The following is a 20,731-nucleotide window of genomic DNA, read 5'->3' on the forward strand; positions in this document are numbered from 1 at the left end:
GCATGAACTATAGTCTTTGTGTGAGAAAATGTGAAAAAATTTATGAAAATGCATAATTATAGTCTTTGTGTGAGAAAATGTAAAAATTTGTGAAAATGCATGAACTATAGTCTTTGTGTGAGAAAATTGTGAAAATGCATGAACTATAGTCTTTGTGTGAAAAATAGAATTGTGAAAATGCATGAACTATATAGTCTTTGTGTGAAAATGTAAAAATTTGAAAATGCATGAATTATAGTCTTTGTGTGAGAAAATGTGAAATTGTGAAAATGCATGAACTATAGTCTTTGTGTGAGAAAATGTGAAATTTGTAATGCATGAAACTATAGTCTTTGTGTGAGAAAATGTGAAAATTGTGAAAATGCATGAACTATAGTCTTTGTGTGAAAATGTGAAAATTGTGAAAATGCATGAACTATAGTCTTTGTGTGAGAAAATGTGAAAATTTGTGAAATGCATGAACTATAGTCTTTATGTGAGAAAATGTAAAGATTTGTGAAATAAATTATAGTCTTTGTGTGAAAAAATGAAAATTTGTGAAAATGCATGAACTATAGTCTTTGTGTGAAAATGTGAAAATTTGTGAAAATGCATGAATTATAGTCTTTGTGTGAGAAAATGTGAAAATTTGTGAAAATGCATGAACTATAATCTTTGTGTGAAAATGTAGAAAGGAATTTAAAATTGAAAATGCGTAGAACTATAGTCTTTGTGTGAAAAATGTGAAATTTGAAAATGAAAATGCATGAACTATAGTCTTTGTGTGAAAAATGAAAATTGTGAAAAATATGAACTATAGTCTTTAATGTGAGAAAATGTGAAAATTTGTGAAAATGCATGAATATAGTCTTTATGTGAGAAAATGTGAAAATTTGTGAAAATGCATGATTATAGTCTTTGTGTGAAAATGTGAAAATTTGTGAAAATGCATGACTATAGTCTTTAATGTGAGAAAAATCATGAAAATTTGTGAAAATACTTATAAACTATAGATCTTTGTGTGAAAAATGTAGAAAATTTGAAAACATGAACTATAGTCTTTGTGTGAAAATGATAAAATTTGTGAAAATGCATGAACTATATAGTCTTTGTGTGAGAAAATGTGAAAATTGTGAAAATGCATGAATTATAGTCTTTGTGTGAGAAAATGTGAAAATTGTGAAAATGCGTGAATTATAGTCTTTGTGTGAGAAAATGTGAAAATTGTATGAAAATGCATGACTATAGTCTTTGTGTGTGAGAAAAAAAATGTGAAAGAATTGTGAAAATGCATGAACTATAGTCTTTAATGTGAGAAAATGTGAAAATTTGTGAAAATGCATGAACTATAGTCTTTGTGTGAGAAAAATGTAAAATTGTGAAAATACGCAGACTAGTCTTTAATGAGAAAATGTAAAATTGTGAAAATGCATGAACTATAGTCTTTGTGTGAGAAAATGTGAAATTGTGAAAATGCATGAACTATAGTCTTTGTGTGAGAAAATGTGAAAATTGTAAAAATGAATGAACTATAGTCTTTGTGAGAAAATGTGAAAATTGTGAAAATGCATGAACTATAGTCTTTGTGTGAGAAAATGTGAAATTGTGAAGAAAATGCATGAACTATAGTCTTTGTGTGAAAATGTGAAAATTTGTGAAAATGCATGAACTATAGTCTTTGTGTGAGAAAATATAAAAATTTGTGAAAATGCATGAACTATAGTCTTTGTGTGAGAAAATGTAAAAATTTGTGAAAATGCATGAACTATAGTCTTTGTGTGAAAATGTGAAAATTGTGAAAATGCATGAACTATAGTCTTTGTGTGAAAATGGAAATTGTGAAAATGCATGAACTATAGTCTTTGTGAGAAAATGTGAAATTGTGAAAATCACGTGAATTATAGTCTTTGTGTGAGAAAATGTGAAAATTTGTGAAAATGCATGAACTATAGTCTTTGTGTGAGAAAATGTAAAAATTTGTGAAAATGCATGAACTATAGTCTTTTTGTGAGAAAATGTGAAAATTTGTGAAATATCGTGAGTTATAGTCTTTGTGTGAGAAAATGTGAAAATTTGTGAAAATGCATGAACTATAGTCTTTGTGAGAAAATATAAAATTGAAAATGCATGAACTATAGTCTTTGTGTGAAAATGTGAAATTGTGAAAATGCATGAACTATAGTCTTTAATGTGTGAAAAAATGTGAAAATTGTGAAAATGCATGACTATAGTCTTTGTGTGAGAAAATGTGAAAATTTGTGAAAATGCATGAACTATAGTCTTTGTGTGAAAAATGTAATTGTGAAAATGCATGAACTATAGTCTTTGTGTGAGAAAATGTGAAAATTTGTGAAAATGCATGAACTATAGTCTTTATTAATGAAAATGTGAAAGTGAAAATATGAACTATAGTCTTTGTGTGAGAAAATGTGAAATTTGGAAATGCATGAACTATAGTCTTTGTGTGAAAAATGTGAAAATTTGTGAAAATGCATGAACTATAGTCTTTGTGTGTGAAAAGTGTGAAAATTTGTGAAAATTCATGAACTATAGTCTTTGTGTGAAAAAATGTGAAAATTTGTGAAAATGCATGAATTATAGTCTTTATGTGAGAAAATGTGAAAATTTGTGAAAATGCGTGAATTATAGTCTTTGTGTGAGAAAATGTGAAATTTGTGAAAATGCATGAACTATAGTCTTTGTGTGAGAAAATGTAAAATTGTGAAAATGCATGAACTATAGTCTTTAATGTGAAAATGTGAGAATTGTGAAAATGCATGAACTATAGTCTTTGTGTGAAAATTGAAATTGTGAAAATGCATGAACTATAGTCTTTGTGTGAGAAAATGTGAAAAGTTGTGAAATGCATGAATTCTAAAGTCTTTAATGTGAAAAGAAAAATATAAATTGTGAAAATGCATGAACTATAGTCTTTGTGAGAAAATGTGAAAATTTGTGAAAATGCATGAACTATAGTCTTTGTTAATGAAAAATAGAAAATTTGTGAAAATGCATGAACTATAGTCTTTGTGTGAGAAAATGTAAAAAATTGTGAAAATCATGTGAGTTATAGTCTTTGTGTGAAAGAAAAATGTGAAAATTTGTGAAAATGCGTGAACTAGTCTTTGTGAAGAAAATGTGAAATTGTGAAAATCACGTAGTTATAGTCTTTGTGTGAGAAAATGTAAAATTTGTGAAAATGCATGAACTATAGTCTTTGTGTGAGAAATGTGAAAATTGTGAAAATGCATGAACTATAGTCTTTGTGTGAGAAAAATGTAAAATGTGAAAATGCATGAACTATAGTCTTTATGAATGAAGAAATGTGAAAATTGTGAAATGCATGAACTATAGTCTTGTGAGAAAATCAGAAAATTTGTGAAAATGCATGAACTATAGTCTTTGTGTGAGAAAATCATGAAAAATTGTGAAAATGCATGAATATAGTCTTTGTGTGAAAAATGTGAAAATTGTGAAAATGCAAACTATAGTCTTTGTGAAAATGTGAAAATTTGTGAAAATGCATGAACTATAGTCTTTGTGTGAAAAATGTGAAAATTTGTGAAAATGCATGAACTATAGTCTTTATGAGAAAATGTGAAAATTTGTGAAAATGCATGAACTATAGTCTTTGTGTGTGAAAAATGTGAAAATTGTGAAAATGCATGAACTATAGTCTTTGTGTGAGAAAATGTGAAAATTGTGAAAATGCATGAACTATAGTCTTTGTGTGAGAAAATTGAAAATTGTGAAATGCATGAACTATAGTCTTTGTGTGAGAAAATGTGAAAATTGTGAAATGCATGAACTATAGTCTTTGTGTGAAAAATGTGAAAATTGTGAAAATGCATGATTATAGTCTTTGTGTGAGAAAATGTGAAAATTTATGAAAATGCGTGAATTATAGTCTTTGTGTGAGAAAATGTAAAAATTTGTGAAAATGCATGAACTATAGTCTTTTTGTGAGAAAATGTGAAAATTTGTGAAAATGCGTGAGTTATAGTCTTTGTGTGAGAAAATGTGAAAATTTGTGAAAATGTGTAAACTATAGTCTTTGTGTGAGAAAATGTGAAAATTTGTGAAAATGCATGAACTATAGTCTTTGTGTGAGAAAATGTGAAAATTTGTGAAAATGCATGAACTATAGTCTTTGTGTGAGAAAATGTGAAAATTTGTGAAAATTTGTGAACTATAGTCTTTGTGTGAGAAAATGTGAAAATTTGTGAAAATGCGTGAATTATAGCGTTTGTGTGAGAAAATGTGAAAATTTGTGAAAATGCGCGAAATATAGTCTTTTTACGAGAAAATGTAAAAATTTGTGAAAATTCGTGAACTATAGTCTTTGTGTGAGAAAATGTGAAAATTTGTGAATTATAGTCTTTTGCATGAAAAATCATGAACTATAGTCTTTTGCATGAAAATCGGGAATTATAGTCTTTTGCATGAAAAATCGTGAACTATAATCTTTTGCATGAAAATCGTGAATTATAGTCTTATGCATGAAAAATCGTGAACTATAGTCTTTTGCATGAAAAATCGTGAATTATAGTTTTTTGCATGAAAAATCGTCTTTTGCACGAAAATTCTTGAACTATAGTCTTTTGCATGAAAATAGTCTTTTGCATGAAAAAGACTTTTCATGCAAAAGATTATAGTTCACCAATTTTCATGCAAAAGACTGTAGTTGACCAATTTTCATGCAAAAGACTATAATTCACGAATTTTCATGCAAAAGTCTGTAGTTCACAAATTTTCATGCAAAAGACCATAGTTCACCAAATTTCATTCAAAAGACTATAATTCACGATTTTTCGTGCAATAAACTATAATTCAAGATTTTTGATGTAAAAGACTATAATTCACGATTTTTTATTTAAAAGACTATAATTCACGATTTTCATGTTAAAGACTATAATTCACGAATTGTAATGGAAAAGACTATAGTTCACGATTTTTCATGCAAAAGACTATAGTTCACCAATTTTCATAGAAAAGACTATAGTTCACCAATTTTCATAGAAAAGACTATAGTTCACCAATTTTCAAGCAAAAGACTATAGTTCACAAATTTTCACGCAAAAGACTATAGTTCACGATTTTTCATGCAAAAGACTATAATTCATAAATTCTCATGCAAAAGATTATAGTTCCCGAATTTTCATGCAAAAGACTATAGTTCACCAATTTTGATGCAAAAGAATATAATTCACGATTTTTCATGAAAAAGACTATAGTCCACGAATTTTCACGCAAAAGACTAAAGTTCACCAATTTTCATTCAAAAGACTCTAGTGCACGAATTTTCATGCAAAAGTTTATAGTTCACGATTTTTCATGAAAAAGACTATAGTTTACACATTTTTGTGCCAAAGACTTTAGTTCTTTCATTTTAACGCATTTTCATGCCAAATACTTTAGTTCATGCATTTTCACACATTTTCATGCCAAAGTCTATAGTTGATGTATTTTCACTCAGCAATGTTTAAAACAATCTTCGATAGATTGGGAACACTCAACACTCTCCAACTAAAAGTAAATTTATTTTTGCAAGTACTTATTAAGTGCCTTAAATGATGTGACAAAAACTCACTGTAAAAAAGACTTTGCATTCAATATTGTTATTCACGAATATCAAACTGATGATAAAATAAAAGCTTCGAGTGTACTGCTGCTATCAAATTATCAAAGATAGCTTAGAGAGGTATCGCTTTTTTTACTCTTAAAAAAATTTCCCCTGGCTGTTTTACAATTTTTCGAATAAAAATAAAATTTTCCGACTCGCTGACAAGAGGGGGGTGTTCCACCCCCTCTAGCGCCACCCCTGCTCCTAACCCCATAAACCTTAGTCCTAACCTTATAAATCCTTCAACTAAACCCTACTATTAAACCCATAAACCCTACTCCTATCCTCACGAACACCTCCTAACCCCACAAACTATATTCCTAACTACATGTTTGTTCTCACAATCGTATTAACGTCAACCATTTTTTCTGATAACATTAACTTTAAATCTTGTCTTAAATCTCTTGGCTTCTTTCGTCAGCATTTTTTTGAACTTGATTGAAACATCTCTTTGAAAGCATGATAAAAAATAAGCTTAAAAAAGTATGAGTAAAATCTTTAACCTCATCGAAATCAATTTAATAGGAACGCTCAGATCCCTTTCTTTTAGGCTTTGTTCAATCCCGTGCTGAATCCTTATATGTCAATCCCGTATTCAGTCAATCCTGTGTTCACGCCATTCTCCTGTATTCAATCCAGTGCTCAATCCTGGGTCAATGCAGTGCTGTGTTCAATCCTTTGCTGTGATGAAATTGATATCTACGAAAACAACTTCAAGTTTGGAGTTAAATAGTGTGCTTCGTTCAGACTAGTGTTAGCCAACATTCTTTTATTTTTAACTTTCTTATCGTTTCTGTTCTCATTTTTGTTTTGGTTAAAAAATCGAATTTCAAAATATGACATTTTATTTGAAAGAAGAAAGAAATATCTTGCCAGACCTACCGACATTGGGATTTATCTTGGACGAAAGCCCCTACTGTATACAAAATTTGAACTTTTGGGAAGAACGAACAGAAGAGGTGTTTAATAATGAATGTTGAAATAATGTCTATATTATTTGGCTCTGTTTATATACTTAATCGTTACTTATAGATTAAAAAATCACAACATACTTTATTAGAATTAGTCATTTTTCTGTAATGTTTTTACTGTTTACTGAACGATGTGACATCGACCAAAATGTTTTGTTAACTATACCTAAGGAAAATAGTAAAACTTATTTTAATTTTCATCCCATTTACAACAAAATTTTGTCAGAAATGTTAAGTTTAGTTTAAAAATTTAAATCTAAGGTCGTTTTACTGCCATTCTACCGTAATTCTCAACTTTCATAATGATAAATAAATTTCTTATGTGTAAATTAAGAATTGATGAATGAGAAAAACGTCGACAGATATAGAGATGTCATGAGTTATAACAATTTTATGAGAATTTTTGTTTTCATTACGTATTTGAATTTTTGTATTTGAAATAATATAGATTGGAAGTGTCATTAATCATGTTGCTAATTGTGCCAATATTTACCGTACAACTGCATTGGCCTTCAGTACTGCTAGTGAAAATTTGACATTGGGTATGCAAAGGGTTGCCAAAGTTTTTTCAAAAGATGACAATTTAAAAACTCCTCTTATAAAGGTACCGTACAATACCAAGTATAAATTGACCAACTTTATTACTTCCAGTTATTTCTGTAGCATTATAAAATTACTACCTTAACCATTCTCAATATTATATTGTGAGGAAAACCTTAAGCTCTTTAAGAAAATGCACAACTTTTAGAAACAACAATTGCAAACTTGTTTCACTAATAATCATTGCACACAGACAGGCTAATTATAATGTAATATAACTATAATTTGGGACCAATACCTTTATTTCAATAAAACATCAACAATATCTGTTGCATTAACTGCTCTATAAATGATATATTGTCTCTAGTTCACTGACATGTTACAAAGAGTGGATTGTTATCATGGAATGTTCCTCAATCAAACAGAAATGCTTCTGTGCAATCAGCTTGAAACTTTGTCAAAGGAATTCGAGAAAGTCAAGGTACCTTTCTAAAGAATTTCTCTTTCAAAGCAATGACAATAGTCATAGCCATAGCTATTATTGCTATATTATTTTGATGTTTTATCTCTGCCTTGGCATCTCAAATTATCCTTTACTTACAAAATTTTGTAATGTAACTCCAGTATATTTCTTATTTTGTGAAAAACAATCAGGAAATGAAACAGCAAGTTGCAAAAGCTAGACATGATCTCACAATATCTTGGGAAAAGTTTTCAAACTGTCAAAATATCAACACACTCCCAGAGGTTTGCTTTAGGAGTTTCATAATGTGTACATGATTGTAGAAGATTTTATATAACATAGCCATTGTTTTCATATTGTCAATATTTATTATTAAGTCTTCAGTTTTGGACAAGCTTGCATTTAACTTGTTCACTTCAAGACATCATTATCACATGTTGCTGTCAACTTATATCAACTCCTTGAGAGAAATGAATTCTGTCAAAAAGGTACAAGATAGTAGAACACTAATAAGGACTGTTTTATCTTTAATTGAATGTCATTGTTTTTTCTTTAAGATTTCTTTTGTGAAAACTATGGTTGAACATATTTTGGCAAAGTATTTCTTTATAAACTTTTCTTATCAGGTTTAGTGCATTTTATTATTTAATTCAAGTCATTCAGCTATCTTGATAACACTTTTCCATTAAAACTATCATTTAAGATATTCAAAGAATCTGAGGAGTATACAAATGTCTTTTTTGACAACTTACTGAATAGAGTTGTTCACAGTGAGGTAAATTAATAAAGGTTTACGTATGGTGAAGGTTTACATATGGTAAAGGTTTACGTATGGTGAAGGTTTACGTATGGTAAAGGTTTACGTATGGAACTCTTGACAACAGTTAAGAAATTGTGTATGGTACTACTCAATGTGTAGATTCAATGCGAAAATGATGCAAGGCTAAAGAAACTCGTTCAGTTGAAAATTGACAGAGCTTTGGAGAAAGATAAAGGTGCTTTTCATGAACCGGTCACTTTCCTAGGGTATGTTACATGATAATGAGGGATTCTAAGAACATACCATCACCCTTGAGCTGTGTGAGAAGAGCTATTAATGGCAAAATTTTGATAATTTTTGTAGGTCAACAACTTTAGCGCAATCTGTGACCACAGTAAACACTCAAGCAGGAAAATTTTTCAACAGAATTAACGGCTTACTTGGAAATTCAGGTGATTTCTGATAGAGTTCACTTGTAAATTGCTGAACAATTAAAATGAATGCTCTTTGGATGTTATCAAGGTGAAAAAGACAGCAGAAGACATTTTCGATTGTAGTTAGTGAAACAAAGCCCTCTCTTTCATCTCCTAGATAAAAAGAACGCTCGTTTACATTGTTATTGCTTGATTAAATTCATACTCCAAATTTAAAGATGATGTGTGAGGTTTTGGACCAACAACCCTACATTCCCACATTGTTCTCTGTCTCTCACGCTTAGTAGTACTTATCTTATCATAAGTTTTTATTTGTCTCCTTTAGGTCTCCGTGAACCATCTATAAAAAGAGGTCAGAATGTTACGCTGGAGGCGTCGCCTACAAGAGTAAACGGGGCTCAAGAGGTGCAAAATTGATGAAAAATATTATAAAAAATAAGCTTCTATTTCACTTTTTTGTTACGGGCATGAAACCTACAATTTTACCAACATTTATTATTTACCGTCTCTTCCAACCACACATTGTATTTCCTTATCTTTCTTCATACTTCAGATATTCATTTGGCTGAATGCCACTAAACTCTCTTATTATCGCAGCCCATTTTTTATTTTTAAATTTAGGATCAATTGGAAGACGTGCGAAATGGAGAAAAAAAGGAACCAGAAGATATTAAATCAAACACGTCAAACGAAAACATTGAACAAAACCAAACTTGTAAGATTTCCCTCATAAGGAAGTTAAAACTAACCAAATTGATTTTTTGCGCTTTGTCTGAATACCTGAAAAGTAAAATTGCCGAGCCGTGGGTGTTGTAGTAGGAAAAGATATTATTTTTTATGGCACTTATAAATAAATGTTTACTTTACAAAGTTCTGCTTTACTTTATTTCTATGGCATTTGCGTATAGATTTTATTGAGGTTGACGTTTTGGAAAAAAGTAACAAAATTAATATAGCTACTCTTCTAAAAATGATAACTATCGAATTTAAACTTTTCTTTCTACGTTTCTTGTGCATACAATACGTTATCGAGAATAATCTAAATAGCACGGTATTAGGTTATATCATGTTGTGTTGGCGATCTGATTTTATTAAACGTTTCAAGCAAAATATATTGTTACTTTTACCTTCAGAATGTATCAATTTTAGTATAGTCAGTGTTGTATAGTTAAAACATTTAATAAACAATTGTTTAGCTACTGCCAAAACAGAAAAGGAAGAGATTTCTACGTGGAGCGAATTTAAATCGGCTGAAACAGAAAAATCTGTGAATAATGAATGTAAAAGCAACAAACTTGCAAACAATGAATTACTCTTACAAAATACACCATCAAACACAGCAGAAATCGACAACGAGCTGAATGAAAAGTTAGTCATTATTATGAAAACTTTTTCAGTCCCAAAGATTTTTACTAGAAGATTTCCTATAACTTGTTTGATGCAGATCACGATTTACAAACATTTATCAAAGGACAAATCTTTGTAGTTTCATAAAACTGTTAGTTGAAATCACCATACCTTATTAACTGTTAATTGTATTTTTCAGATCTTTCACTGACAATGTGGAAAAAGACCTTTCTGACATTGTCCCAGTTTCAAAATGGCCAAATTATCACCGTGGTTATCTGAGATTGCGACAAAGATCATTTCCTAAAAACAAATGGCCTTTACTAGTAATGCGTTTTACAAATTTATAAATTACAACTTTTGTCATTGACTCGTGGCCGTTGCATATGTATTGAATGCACGTAATCACCCTAAAATGCGCATTTTTAGTCTACCACCTCAATTATTCCTTAGTATTGACTTTCTCAACCTTAGTGTTACCCCCAAAGTGTCGACAGTAATTACCTCTATCCCGAAACGTTGACTACCATTAGTTCTAATACTATTCGGGCTGACATATTTTCTTCAAAACGAATTGTACATCTTGTTTAACCTTGTTGTTATTCTACTACATGTAGTATTTTATCGTCGACGAAGCCTCAGGAAAGTTATTGGTTCAAGGCAAAGATGAAAAGGAGCCTAATGAATTTGCTAATCTCTTACTAAGCAACGTAAAGACATGTGACGAGCTAGAAATTGATCGAAATTTTTGTTTCCAAGTATGTTACACGTGTGACGAGGTAAACACTGAAAGGAGAAAGAAACAAAACATCTTCTCATTGTTTACTCTAGCTTACATCACCTAAAAGCGAACAAATCCTACAAGCCTTGACAGAAAACGACATGCATCAATGGATTGCTGCTATCCAGGCAAACATATTATTATTTATCTTACTTACCTTGTTCATTAATCGTTGGGCAACGTTAGTTAAAGTTCCTTATAGAATCCACTTGTTTGACGGGTAATAATCAATTTCAGGCAGCAACGACGGAAGCTTTTAAGAAATCTAAGGAAAAACTTCAGGTATATCTTTTTAATTGATTCTTTGCTCCATACGTTGTAATCAACTGATGTCCTACGACGCTCCTTGTAGTCGCTGCAACCAACTTATGCTTATGGTTATGTTAAACCGGAGGATGATAAGCAGTATGCCACAAACGCTTCTGAGCGAATTAGAAAAGTCCAAGGAAATAAAACATGTGTTGATTGTACACATCCTCGTAAGTGCTAGATAACTTTTTATCCAAGAAAAGTAACGATTTTATTGTGCCGCTTTTATTCCACTTTCATACTCCTCTCAACTCACTAAATGAAAACAAAAGTTGTAATTCTGCCAACATGAAATATTACCAAAACTGTTCAAAGTAAACTAGGTTTGAAATTAGGGAAAATTAATTTCGTATGGTCGAATATTGTGAACGTTAAATGTTTTTGCTTCAGGTCCTGATTGGGCAAGTATAAACATTGGTATTGTCATGTGTATTGAATGTTCGGGAGTTCATCGTAGCTTGGGAGTTCATATTTCTAAAGTACGTTCGTTGACCTTAGATAAATGGGAAGAAAAAGTTGTCAAGGTAAGTTATTTGTTGATGTTGTAGTATTTTCCATTTTCTATGACGTTAAGACATACTTCGTTCGTTTTGAAATTTTCAGTTCATGGAGTCACGCGGTAATACCTTGGTAAATGAAATTTATGAATATAATATGGATGGTTACAGGAAACCTTCTCGGGATTCTAACAAGTAATCAGATACCATGATTGGTTGTTGTAGTTATGTTTATGATTGGTTGTTGTAGTTATGATGTTTATGATTGGTTGTTGCAGTTATGTTTATGATTGGTTGTTGTAGTTATTATGTTTATGATTGGTTGTTGTAGTTATGTTTATGATTGGTTATTGTAGTAATGTTATTTAGGTTTATAGAAAATCTTAGAGACTCTTTGGATTTCATTATTTTCACGTGTTTGTTTGGATTTAAGAACTATAATATGGTTTGGGTCAACATTACAGTTAGAACTTTAAGCAATGTTTGTCTAACCTTCACATTTTCCACATTCAACGACCCGTCAAAATCATCGTTCACATTTGTCCTGTTAATGAAAGATTATAGAACTACAAGGAAAACAATTTTTATTTCTATTAAGGGATGAGCGAATTCAGTTTATTCGTTTAAAGTATGCAGAGAAAAAGTTTGTGAGGTCAGAGAATGACAATAGTGACACAAAAGTCGAACTTGACAAGAGTGAAGAGCTTTTGGAAAGTGAAAATTGTTTAGAGGAGGGAAATCTGTTAGAAGATGGAAATCTAGAGGTACGCTATAAAATATAAGAAGGAATCGTGAAAAATGGCATAAAAAATATTTAAAAATATAATCACATGTAAAATTGAATGGGTCAATTAGACTAAAATCGAACTTCCTGCGCATATAGAGGTTCTACAGTATTTTATGAAATCACTACAGTAGATGAAATTTGTTTGATAATTCTTATTTTTAAGGAATGTTCCATTGTCAGTAGTGGAGACAGTGAAAACCAATCATTTTCGAAATCACAGTTGCAAATGAATGAAGACAATTAAACCATAAATTAACTTTATATATAAGGTAAAATATAATCCTGTAACGCAATTAATCATTATTTAATTCAAAGATACCGGAGCTTTTCATCTTTACTTAAGAATTGATGTCAAAACAAATTACGCCAACATTCTTTATTAAAAAACGGCGAATTCATTAGAAAAATTATGCCTTATAAATAATTTAGCACAACAATTGTTTTGGTATAAAAAAATTTAATTCAGGAATTCAGAATTAATATTCAGGAATTAAATCTTATCGTGTCAAATGCCTTTTAACAAACCGGATAAGATTAGCAGATTCAATGATTTAATAACTACCAACAAACAAAAAAAAACCGTGTCAATAAATAAGTAAACTACTTATGTATGTTTGAAAGCAAAAGTTAAACGGATCACCGTCAAATTAATTGTCGAACACATCACTGTGCAAGTATACTTGTTCTGCATTCAGAAATGCACGGAAGTATTTCTTTAATTCGCTGTCCGAAGCGATAGCCCACAAACCGATACAATAATGTAGACACGTGACTGGACTTTTAAATTTCTCATCGTTCCAAGCAGAACATGTTGCTCCTGAACAGAATATATGAAACTCAGTGTTATTTCGACGTCTTATTTTGTCAAAACGTACGTGTGTATAATGAAAAGGCAATATCTTTGCATCTGAAGTCACATCCATCACAACCAGTATATTCTGACAAACTTGCTGCACTAGAGGACAGTTTTCATCTTCTTTAAATATTTCCCAAAGTTTACGAAGTTTTTCTTTGAACATAAATTCGATAGGTAGTATATCAATAAGGAGAGGTTTCAACGCAATAATTCTAGCTTTGACGATGTTTGGCTTTTGTTTTAAACATGAAATGTGAATGCAAGTGTTAATCTCAATACCATTACAATTGCATGAAAATTTGTGATCTGTGTTACTGCTGCTAGGCCGATTTCCCCCCTTCCAGGAACTATCAATTTTTTTAACAAAACATCTATCTTCGGAAGAGTCCATGTTTTTCTTCACCGAGAATAAAACACTTTCCAAATGGAAGTACTCACAAAGTTTAACTGCAAGAAGATTTTTCTGATCCAATATTGAGATTTTCTCAGAGTTTGTATCAGTAATCACTTTGCAGAATTTACAAATTCTAGAACGACAGCCAACATCCTTCCCGCACAAATGACACATCTTAACTCCTCGCCTGGTAGGTTTACTTAACAAAAACCTAAAAATGAAAAATTGTCTCACATTATCTATAGTAAATATGATTTTTATCAGCTAATTTTTATAAAAGCATGTCAATTCAAAAAAGGATCTTATTATTAATAAGTTGACAACAAAAGAAATGTCTAAATGTATTAGTAAGGAAGATAAGTAATTAAAAAATGAGCCACCTACTTATTTTCCTTGATTTTGCTTTGCTCGTTGTCTTTATGTGATGAAGGAGATAAATCTGAATAAGGCTTTGGTTCAATTCTTAAAAACTGTATCAAGAACACATTGGCTTTCTTTCGTCCATTGCAATTGCTGAATTGCATTCTTGTCTTTTCATTCTCATCAGCTTCACCCAAAACATTACTTTCATCTTTTCCAAAAGGTCTTGTCAAACAAGCTGCAGTTTCAATAATGCTCTTTGTGAACACATTTCTGACAGTTTCAGAGGTGTCAATGCCACCAATGTTTTGACGTTGTGTTAGAGAGAATCCAATTTTATCATGATTTAGTCCAACTACAGATAATGAATGTTTTTCAAAAACATAATCATCTCCTTGTGTTGTAATTTGACTTTTTGACTGTGAAACATCATTATAATGTTGCAAGTTCACCACACTTCTCTATTTATGACATCATCATGAGATGTTGCAAACAAGTCATCACTAAAGTTATTTTGTGGTATATTCAAAGACACACAACTAACTTGGACTGCATTTCCCTTTGCCAATATAACATCATCAGTAGATGGCTTCAATTCATTAATATTATCTACATCACTTCCATCAAAAGGAATAGGAGGTAAATACTCTTCTGATAATGCTTCATCTAGAACATTGTTCACAGTATTTTTTACTGGATTCAATGATTCAAATGCAACAATCTTTTTGTCAACTTTGTTTTCATCAATATTATTATTCTTTGGTGTACATAGTCTGTCACAAGTAAGAAAACTAGTTTTCTTTACAGTAAATGTATTTGAATTACTACCAAGTCTCTTTGAATCTCCCACAGAATTTTCAGAATTATCATTTCCAACGATTATCTTTGAATCTGTATTTTTATCAAATGTACTCAACTCTTGCATGTACTTCTTTCGTGAATTCTTACGTACACATTTGGTCCTATTATGTCCACCAGCATTAGCCAAACAATGTTTACAGATTTTTGAGCGATAACCCACACGATTCTTACAAGTCGGACATATACGCACTCCTCTTCGAGTGGACCTAGACTCTAACAATCTTGAAATGGTAAATTTAAAATGCCAAATTTTAGCTTGTGCCAATTCTCAACTAATCTCACTCACGAATTAATAAACTAGCATAAATGGTAAAAGGATGGTTTAAGATGACCAATCATTTAGAAAACTTTAAATCTCTTATTGTAAAATTGAGTTGTTAAACACAAAGGATTTTTAATTTGATCTTGATTTTGCTAATCAACAATAATCAGCATTTGGTTGACCTGACAATTTTTTAGTGGTTTACATCAACTCATCTTTGTACTGCATTTAGGCTCAGTGGAGACTGATGAATATTTTGACCTTGATTTACCCCCATTTTTTGAAGCAATTTTATAGTTTTACCTTGAAGCATTTTTTCCCTTAGAAGTATGACAGTCATGTTCATATGATTTAACCAAACACGTTGGTTTCGGTTCAATCTTGCGAAATCCATCACTAGCCAAGATCTCTGATCTACTAGTTCGCATACTCAACAAACGCAAACCTTTATTTCCGAAACACATTCTACTCCCAGATAAAGCTTCTGATAAGTCGATATCGCCAGAGTTTTTAATCATCATACATATTATTCTGTGACGCAAATCAAACTACTTTTATAAAAATAACATTCAAAAAAAATACCAAACGCAACGCAAAAATTCTGCTAAATGCAGAAATATTTCATATTGACTTTTAGTTTACAACATGTTTGCTGGCTAAAAATAGCGATGGCGCACACTTTCATTTTTCGGAAAGGATCGAACAAGACCGTACCCGATCCCAACCCGAGGAGTGATTCGAAGATATGACATCATTTTCTGCATTTACATTGTCAGAAACTGTCCGTAAAGCCTGGAAAGCCCCTACTCACTTTTGGTGTGTTAGCCATGGTGTTACCCAGTACCCAGTAGTGCCTTTTTTACCGTCGATTTTTCAACGGAAATCCAAAAATAATAGGTGAGAACACAATATGCATAATTTATTCAAGTAAAAAATCTCGTGATGCCGATATTGGAACATTGTATTATAATGGTTTTCGTGTCAAAAGATACGAAACTCATTTTTAAAAATAGAACGTGGACGCTATGTCTTCCACGATTGGGTTTTCCATTCGGAACATTCGACTGATTCGTTAAGTTAAGTGTAATACTAAGAACTACGATTTAAATGACGCTAGCAAACGTCATTCATATTTTCTGTGGTCCAACAGGAAGATAGCCATGAATATTTGAATCGAACTTAATCTTAGGGAAGTCTTCAATGTTACAATAAAAAAACGAACATATTGCACAAGTTTGATAAATCTAATTAAAACGGCTTCGAGAAGAGTGCAAAGCCTTATTCATGTAGAACTGTTAGCATAAAACTTAATTTGCAATGTTCAACCTTGCCAGGAAAAATGCTATTGAAATAGGCATGAGAAAGCTCGGTTTGCAAGAAAAGCAAACAAATAAAAAGACCATGGGAAGGCAATAAAACAACTGACAAATGGACATTGGTTTCCATGAAGAGAAAAAGCTTATGTTGCTTTCTTTTGTGTCGAGACAAACTTGCAACACCGTTGGGGGCATACGAGGAACGAATTATTTCAATGATTAAGAGTCAGCAATTGTTCACCTGAGAAGAGGAAACGGAAAAGCTGAATAGTGATGATACTTGAAAAACCCGACAAGCAAAACATGTTAGATTTTTGTGGTGTAAACAGAAAAACAGTTCTTGGTACAGGTAACATTTTTATGCTTAACTTTTCACCAATAACCATCCAGTTGAAAAAAATTCCACGAAAGAATAGCGCTAGCAAGAATACATGAAACTGATAAGTACAATGATAATCGTTTCTCGGTGTGCTCCGTTGCCTCGATGCACATGCAACAATCTCGTATTCCTGTTCACACAATGAAGTGAAGAATTCATTTATATCTAGATCAAACTTTGAGTATATGCTTCAGAATATATGGAATATATTCATGACTCATGGAGCTTATTACCAAAACATATTTCATTCCAAAATAAATGATGTAGTAATGGACATTCCATACCATAGGTATCAATGCTATGATTATGCTGGTAATTTTCTTTCACATTTTGTTGTCACACTAATTTAAGACTTTAACAACAAGAAAGTATGTTCAGATGATAATTTCATTTCAATGTTAAAGATCCACATGCGAACAATGGCAGCTCGGAAAAAATTATACATGGCGCATGGAAGGTCACTCGGATTTTTTAGGCCATTCACAAAATCCGTAATTGCGAAAATTAAAATGCTGATCGAGCTGATTCAATGTTGCACTTTTCCCTTGAATTCGTCAATTTTAAACTTTTGAATACCATTTGAATTGTTATCCTTTCAATGAACAAAAGCACTTGGCAAGGACGCGAACACAACACTCATCCTATGTTATCTCATTATTTTTATGCTTTGTCTGTCATTCTCTGCTTGATGCTATTTTCAAACAACAGATCAGCAAAACCATTCAACATAGGTAGTCTTGGCATTCGAGGGCATAATTAACTTAAACAATCATACTGCTTTTGGCTCATGACAGAAACAACAAAACTCTTTCACACTGTTTCACTTCAAGACAATAATGGAATAAGCAATATGAGCACTGTGACACATTTATGGCCGAACCAACAGGAACTTTTGTCTATTTTTGTTAGATTGCTATAGGAAAAAAATTAGACAAATGCAAATGTTGTAATACTGCGTACAACGTTACAGAAAGATATCAAATAGACAAATATGATCATTTCGTTGCTATCCATTATGTACTCTAACATATTCAAATCGTAGTTTGATTTTAGTATTGCCAAACATTCCATATTAGGAATACCCTACTTGGTAATACAATATGCCAAGCCTTTTGACGTAATTCATCATAAGATACTTTAAATAGATGGACCGTTTACCAATTAAAATGACGATAAAAGTGACACCCAAAATTCATTTAAGATATGAAGACGTGTAGTAAGCATGGAAGTATGTCAATACAGATTTACAGATTTAAAGATCTTTCGCTTTTCCCATTCTTTCCCAACTTGCGCCTACTAATGGGCTCTTACGCCAATTTCTACTTCCGTTTCCTATCTCAAATTATCACGTGACACCATGACGCACCACCCACAATCGTCATATCATTTATATAAAATCACGGAGATGTAGAAAGTCAACAGCAAAGGAGCAGGCAGTCGTGTTTACGGGATTCTCCCAAAGGAGTAATAAAAGCAAAATAACCTTTGATAGTTCACGTTATACAAGCATTATTTTTACGGCATGTCGGCAACGCTGGTATCGGCTTTTTATGAAATGGACGATGTTCTGTTAAAGGTATATAACGAATAAAAATGTTTTATGTTTGTTACATAAATTTCATGAATGTGGGGATTGCGTGAGTGAGAGAATGTTGTGATCGTTGCTTTTGTTTTAAAAAGACATTATAGATCGTTTATGTACCTATCTAAAAAGATGCAACTCGTTAAAGTGATTTATTCATCTACAATTCACTGTAGAGTAAGCTCATGTCCCTCGAATTAAAAGCACGAGGGGACAAACGAATTGTTGGTTCGCTACCACGAAGACATTCAACAAACGGGGCTAGACAAACGCCAACAAACCTTATTACACTCAGTGATCCAATGCTAGTAAGCAGACCATCCAGAGATCGCGCTCTTAGTGCCATTAGTTCTGCTGAAGAAGAAAGACGTAGGGGTAGCATCACTAACTCAAGTCGTTATAAAACAGAGTTGTGCAGGCCCTATGAAGAGAACGGTACATGTAAATATGGCGATAAATGCCAGTTTGCGCATGGCTACCACGAACTCCGCCAGCTCACAAGGCATCCAAAATACAAAACGGAACTTTGCAGAACATTTCACACTATTGGCTTTTGTCCATACGGTCCACGATGTCATTTTATTCACAACGCGGACGAGAAACGTATTCCTTTGGAGCGAAGTCAAAGTTTAACGACGCCACTTTCTCCCATATCTACCGGGAGCCCTCCATCTCCAGTGTTTGAATCTCCATTGTCGCTTTCTCCTTCGACTCCTTTTCTTGATGAGAGTCCGTTGGGAAGCCCTTCGCCTGCTCAAGTAATTTCAAATTCACCACTTCCAAATGTGAGTAACAATCTTTGCACATTTCCAATGCGCAGCGGGCCATCCAACCCAATTGAAATACGTTCCTTCAATGTTGACGCAGTAAAACATCTGACAAAGCATGCATCTGATGTATTTACCGATTCGTCGTTAAGCGATGAATTCTCAACTGGTTCTCCTAATTCGGATGGTTTTGATCAAGATTGGAGTAGTCTTCGACGTTTGCCCGTCTTTAATAACATAGCATCGCAATTTTAAGAGTCTTCGTCCATTTTATTGTGGGAAAGTTCAACGTCGTTTTACCTCCTTCGTTGTTCCCCAAATACAGGCCAGCGCTTTCTCGTTTTTTCGATTGTATTTGAACTGACCACAGAATTTGTCAAGTTGTTCTAATTTATCCATGATATTTGCGATACACAGCAGTAGCGTTGAGCAGAGATTTACGCATTTTTAATATTAATGAACAGGAGTTGCAAATTAATCGCGTTCTATTTAAGAAAAACCCCGTCAGACCTTGTGGGCTATGCGATGATTCTTTTTTTAACCCAAATTATGTAGGAGTTAAAAAGATTTACACGCATATGTTCGTTTTGTAGGTAATTTATCAGAATCACAGCAATGCCATGGAGTCTGTCGGTGGATACTACGGTGTGAAACACCATTATTTTCATTTCTAAATTTCTCGTTGATGATTATACTTAGAGTTGAAATTTTATATCTTTTGGTTATTAATTGTATAGTAATATTATTAACTGTGAATATGCCTCGCCAACACGACCTTAAGTTAAAAGCACACGAGTTAAATTGTTGTATAGACTGCACATAAATTTCCGTAAAAGGACTTGAACCAATGACCAATATTTATATTATTTATTAAGATGGATGCGAAAGTTATAACATTATTTTGTCATATTAAGCTAAATTCAGATGTCCTGTAGAAGTAGATAAATAATTTTAATATATTATATATATATTTGTATATTATTAAATAAGCTGTTCCGTTAATATTATTGAGATTAAATGTTACATTTGGAAAACTACCAAGTGATTAATTTAAAATATTTCCGAGTTTGGTACGAGAATGTAAGGGTTGATGATAATAAAAAATTCAAAACAATTCTGTGTGTAGTTTCATAAGAGTTTTCATTGCAATTTGCAGTAAAAGCACAAAAGCGAAAGTTTGATGTAACATTAATCTCTTCGAAGGTGTAAATTTTCATTTTGGCAAAATTTGAGTTGTACTTGAACATGCGGTTCAAATGTCATAGATGATGAATGAGTATAAACACTACATCTGCAAAAGCTCAATTTTAAAGACAAGTTGGAAGAAGAGTTGTTCTTGACAAAATCTACACAATCACGAAGTTGCGGCTTTATGAAAAATGTACATGAAAATTGCGATGTTTAATTACTTTAAAAATCGCATTAGAGAGCAGTAAAATAAGTCATTTCCGGCGTTTATTAAA

At 32.0% G+C, this 20,731-nt stretch overlaps 3 protein-coding genes across 4 annotated transcripts; 2 read left to right on the forward strand and 1 right to left on the reverse strand.

The window, feature by feature from the left end:
• Positions 1-6,239: 6,239 nt before the first annotated feature.
• Positions 6,240-12,986, forward strand: LOC124442672 (ADP-ribosylation factor GTPase-activating protein AGD2-like). Its single transcript, XM_046993165.1, has 21 exons — positions 6,240-6,561; positions 7,022-7,177; positions 7,481-7,594; positions 7,768-7,860; positions 7,954-8,064; positions 8,134-8,202; positions 8,280-8,351; positions 8,496-8,602; positions 8,700-8,788; positions 9,096-9,175; positions 9,392-9,485; positions 9,967-10,138; positions 10,317-10,443; positions 10,735-10,875; positions 10,949-11,026; positions 11,136-11,180; positions 11,251-11,377; positions 11,598-11,731; positions 11,811-11,899; positions 12,303-12,468; positions 12,655-12,986. Exons 1-21 carry the CDS (start codon positions 6,439-6,441, stop codon positions 12,733-12,735), a joined length of 2,268 nt encoding a protein of 755 aa, XP_046849121.1. The 5' UTR covers positions 6,240-6,438; the 3' UTR covers positions 12,736-12,986.
• Positions 12,932-16,109, reverse strand: LOC124442678. The gene is given in 4 exon segments (XM_046993171.1): positions 12,932-13,952; positions 14,126-14,550; positions 14,553-15,183; positions 15,528-16,109. Coding segments are annotated over 4 exon segments (2,085 nt in total). The 5' UTR covers positions 15,743-16,109; the 3' UTR covers positions 12,932-13,138.
• A 2,127-nt stretch (positions 16,110-18,236) lies between these two features.
• Positions 18,237-20,382, forward strand: LOC124442675 (mRNA decay activator protein ZFP36L2-B-like). Of its 2 annotated transcripts, XM_046993169.1 has the most exons (3): positions 18,237-18,495; positions 18,678-19,286; positions 19,862-20,382. In XM_046993169.1, exons 1-3 carry the CDS (start codon positions 18,442-18,444, stop codon positions 19,940-19,942), a joined length of 744 nt encoding a protein of 247 aa, XP_046849125.1. In that variant the 5' UTR covers positions 18,237-18,441; the 3' UTR covers positions 19,943-20,382. The 2 variants fall into 2 exon arrangements, with proteins under 2 accessions (XP_046849125.1, XP_046849124.1); XM_046993168.1 differs by lacking the exon at positions 19,862-20,382 and having other exon boundaries at positions 18,678-19,761.
• The last annotated feature ends 349 nt before the right edge of the window (positions 20,383-20,731 follow it).

Source organism: Xenia sp. Carnegie-2017, unplaced genomic scaffold (genome assembly GCF_021976095.1).
Source record: "Xenia sp. Carnegie-2017 unplaced genomic scaffold, XeniaSp_v1 HiC_scaffold_20, whole genome shotgun sequence".
Classification (NCBI taxonomy): Eukaryota; Metazoa; Cnidaria; class Anthozoa; order Malacalcyonacea; family Xeniidae; genus Xenia; species Xenia sp. Carnegie-2017.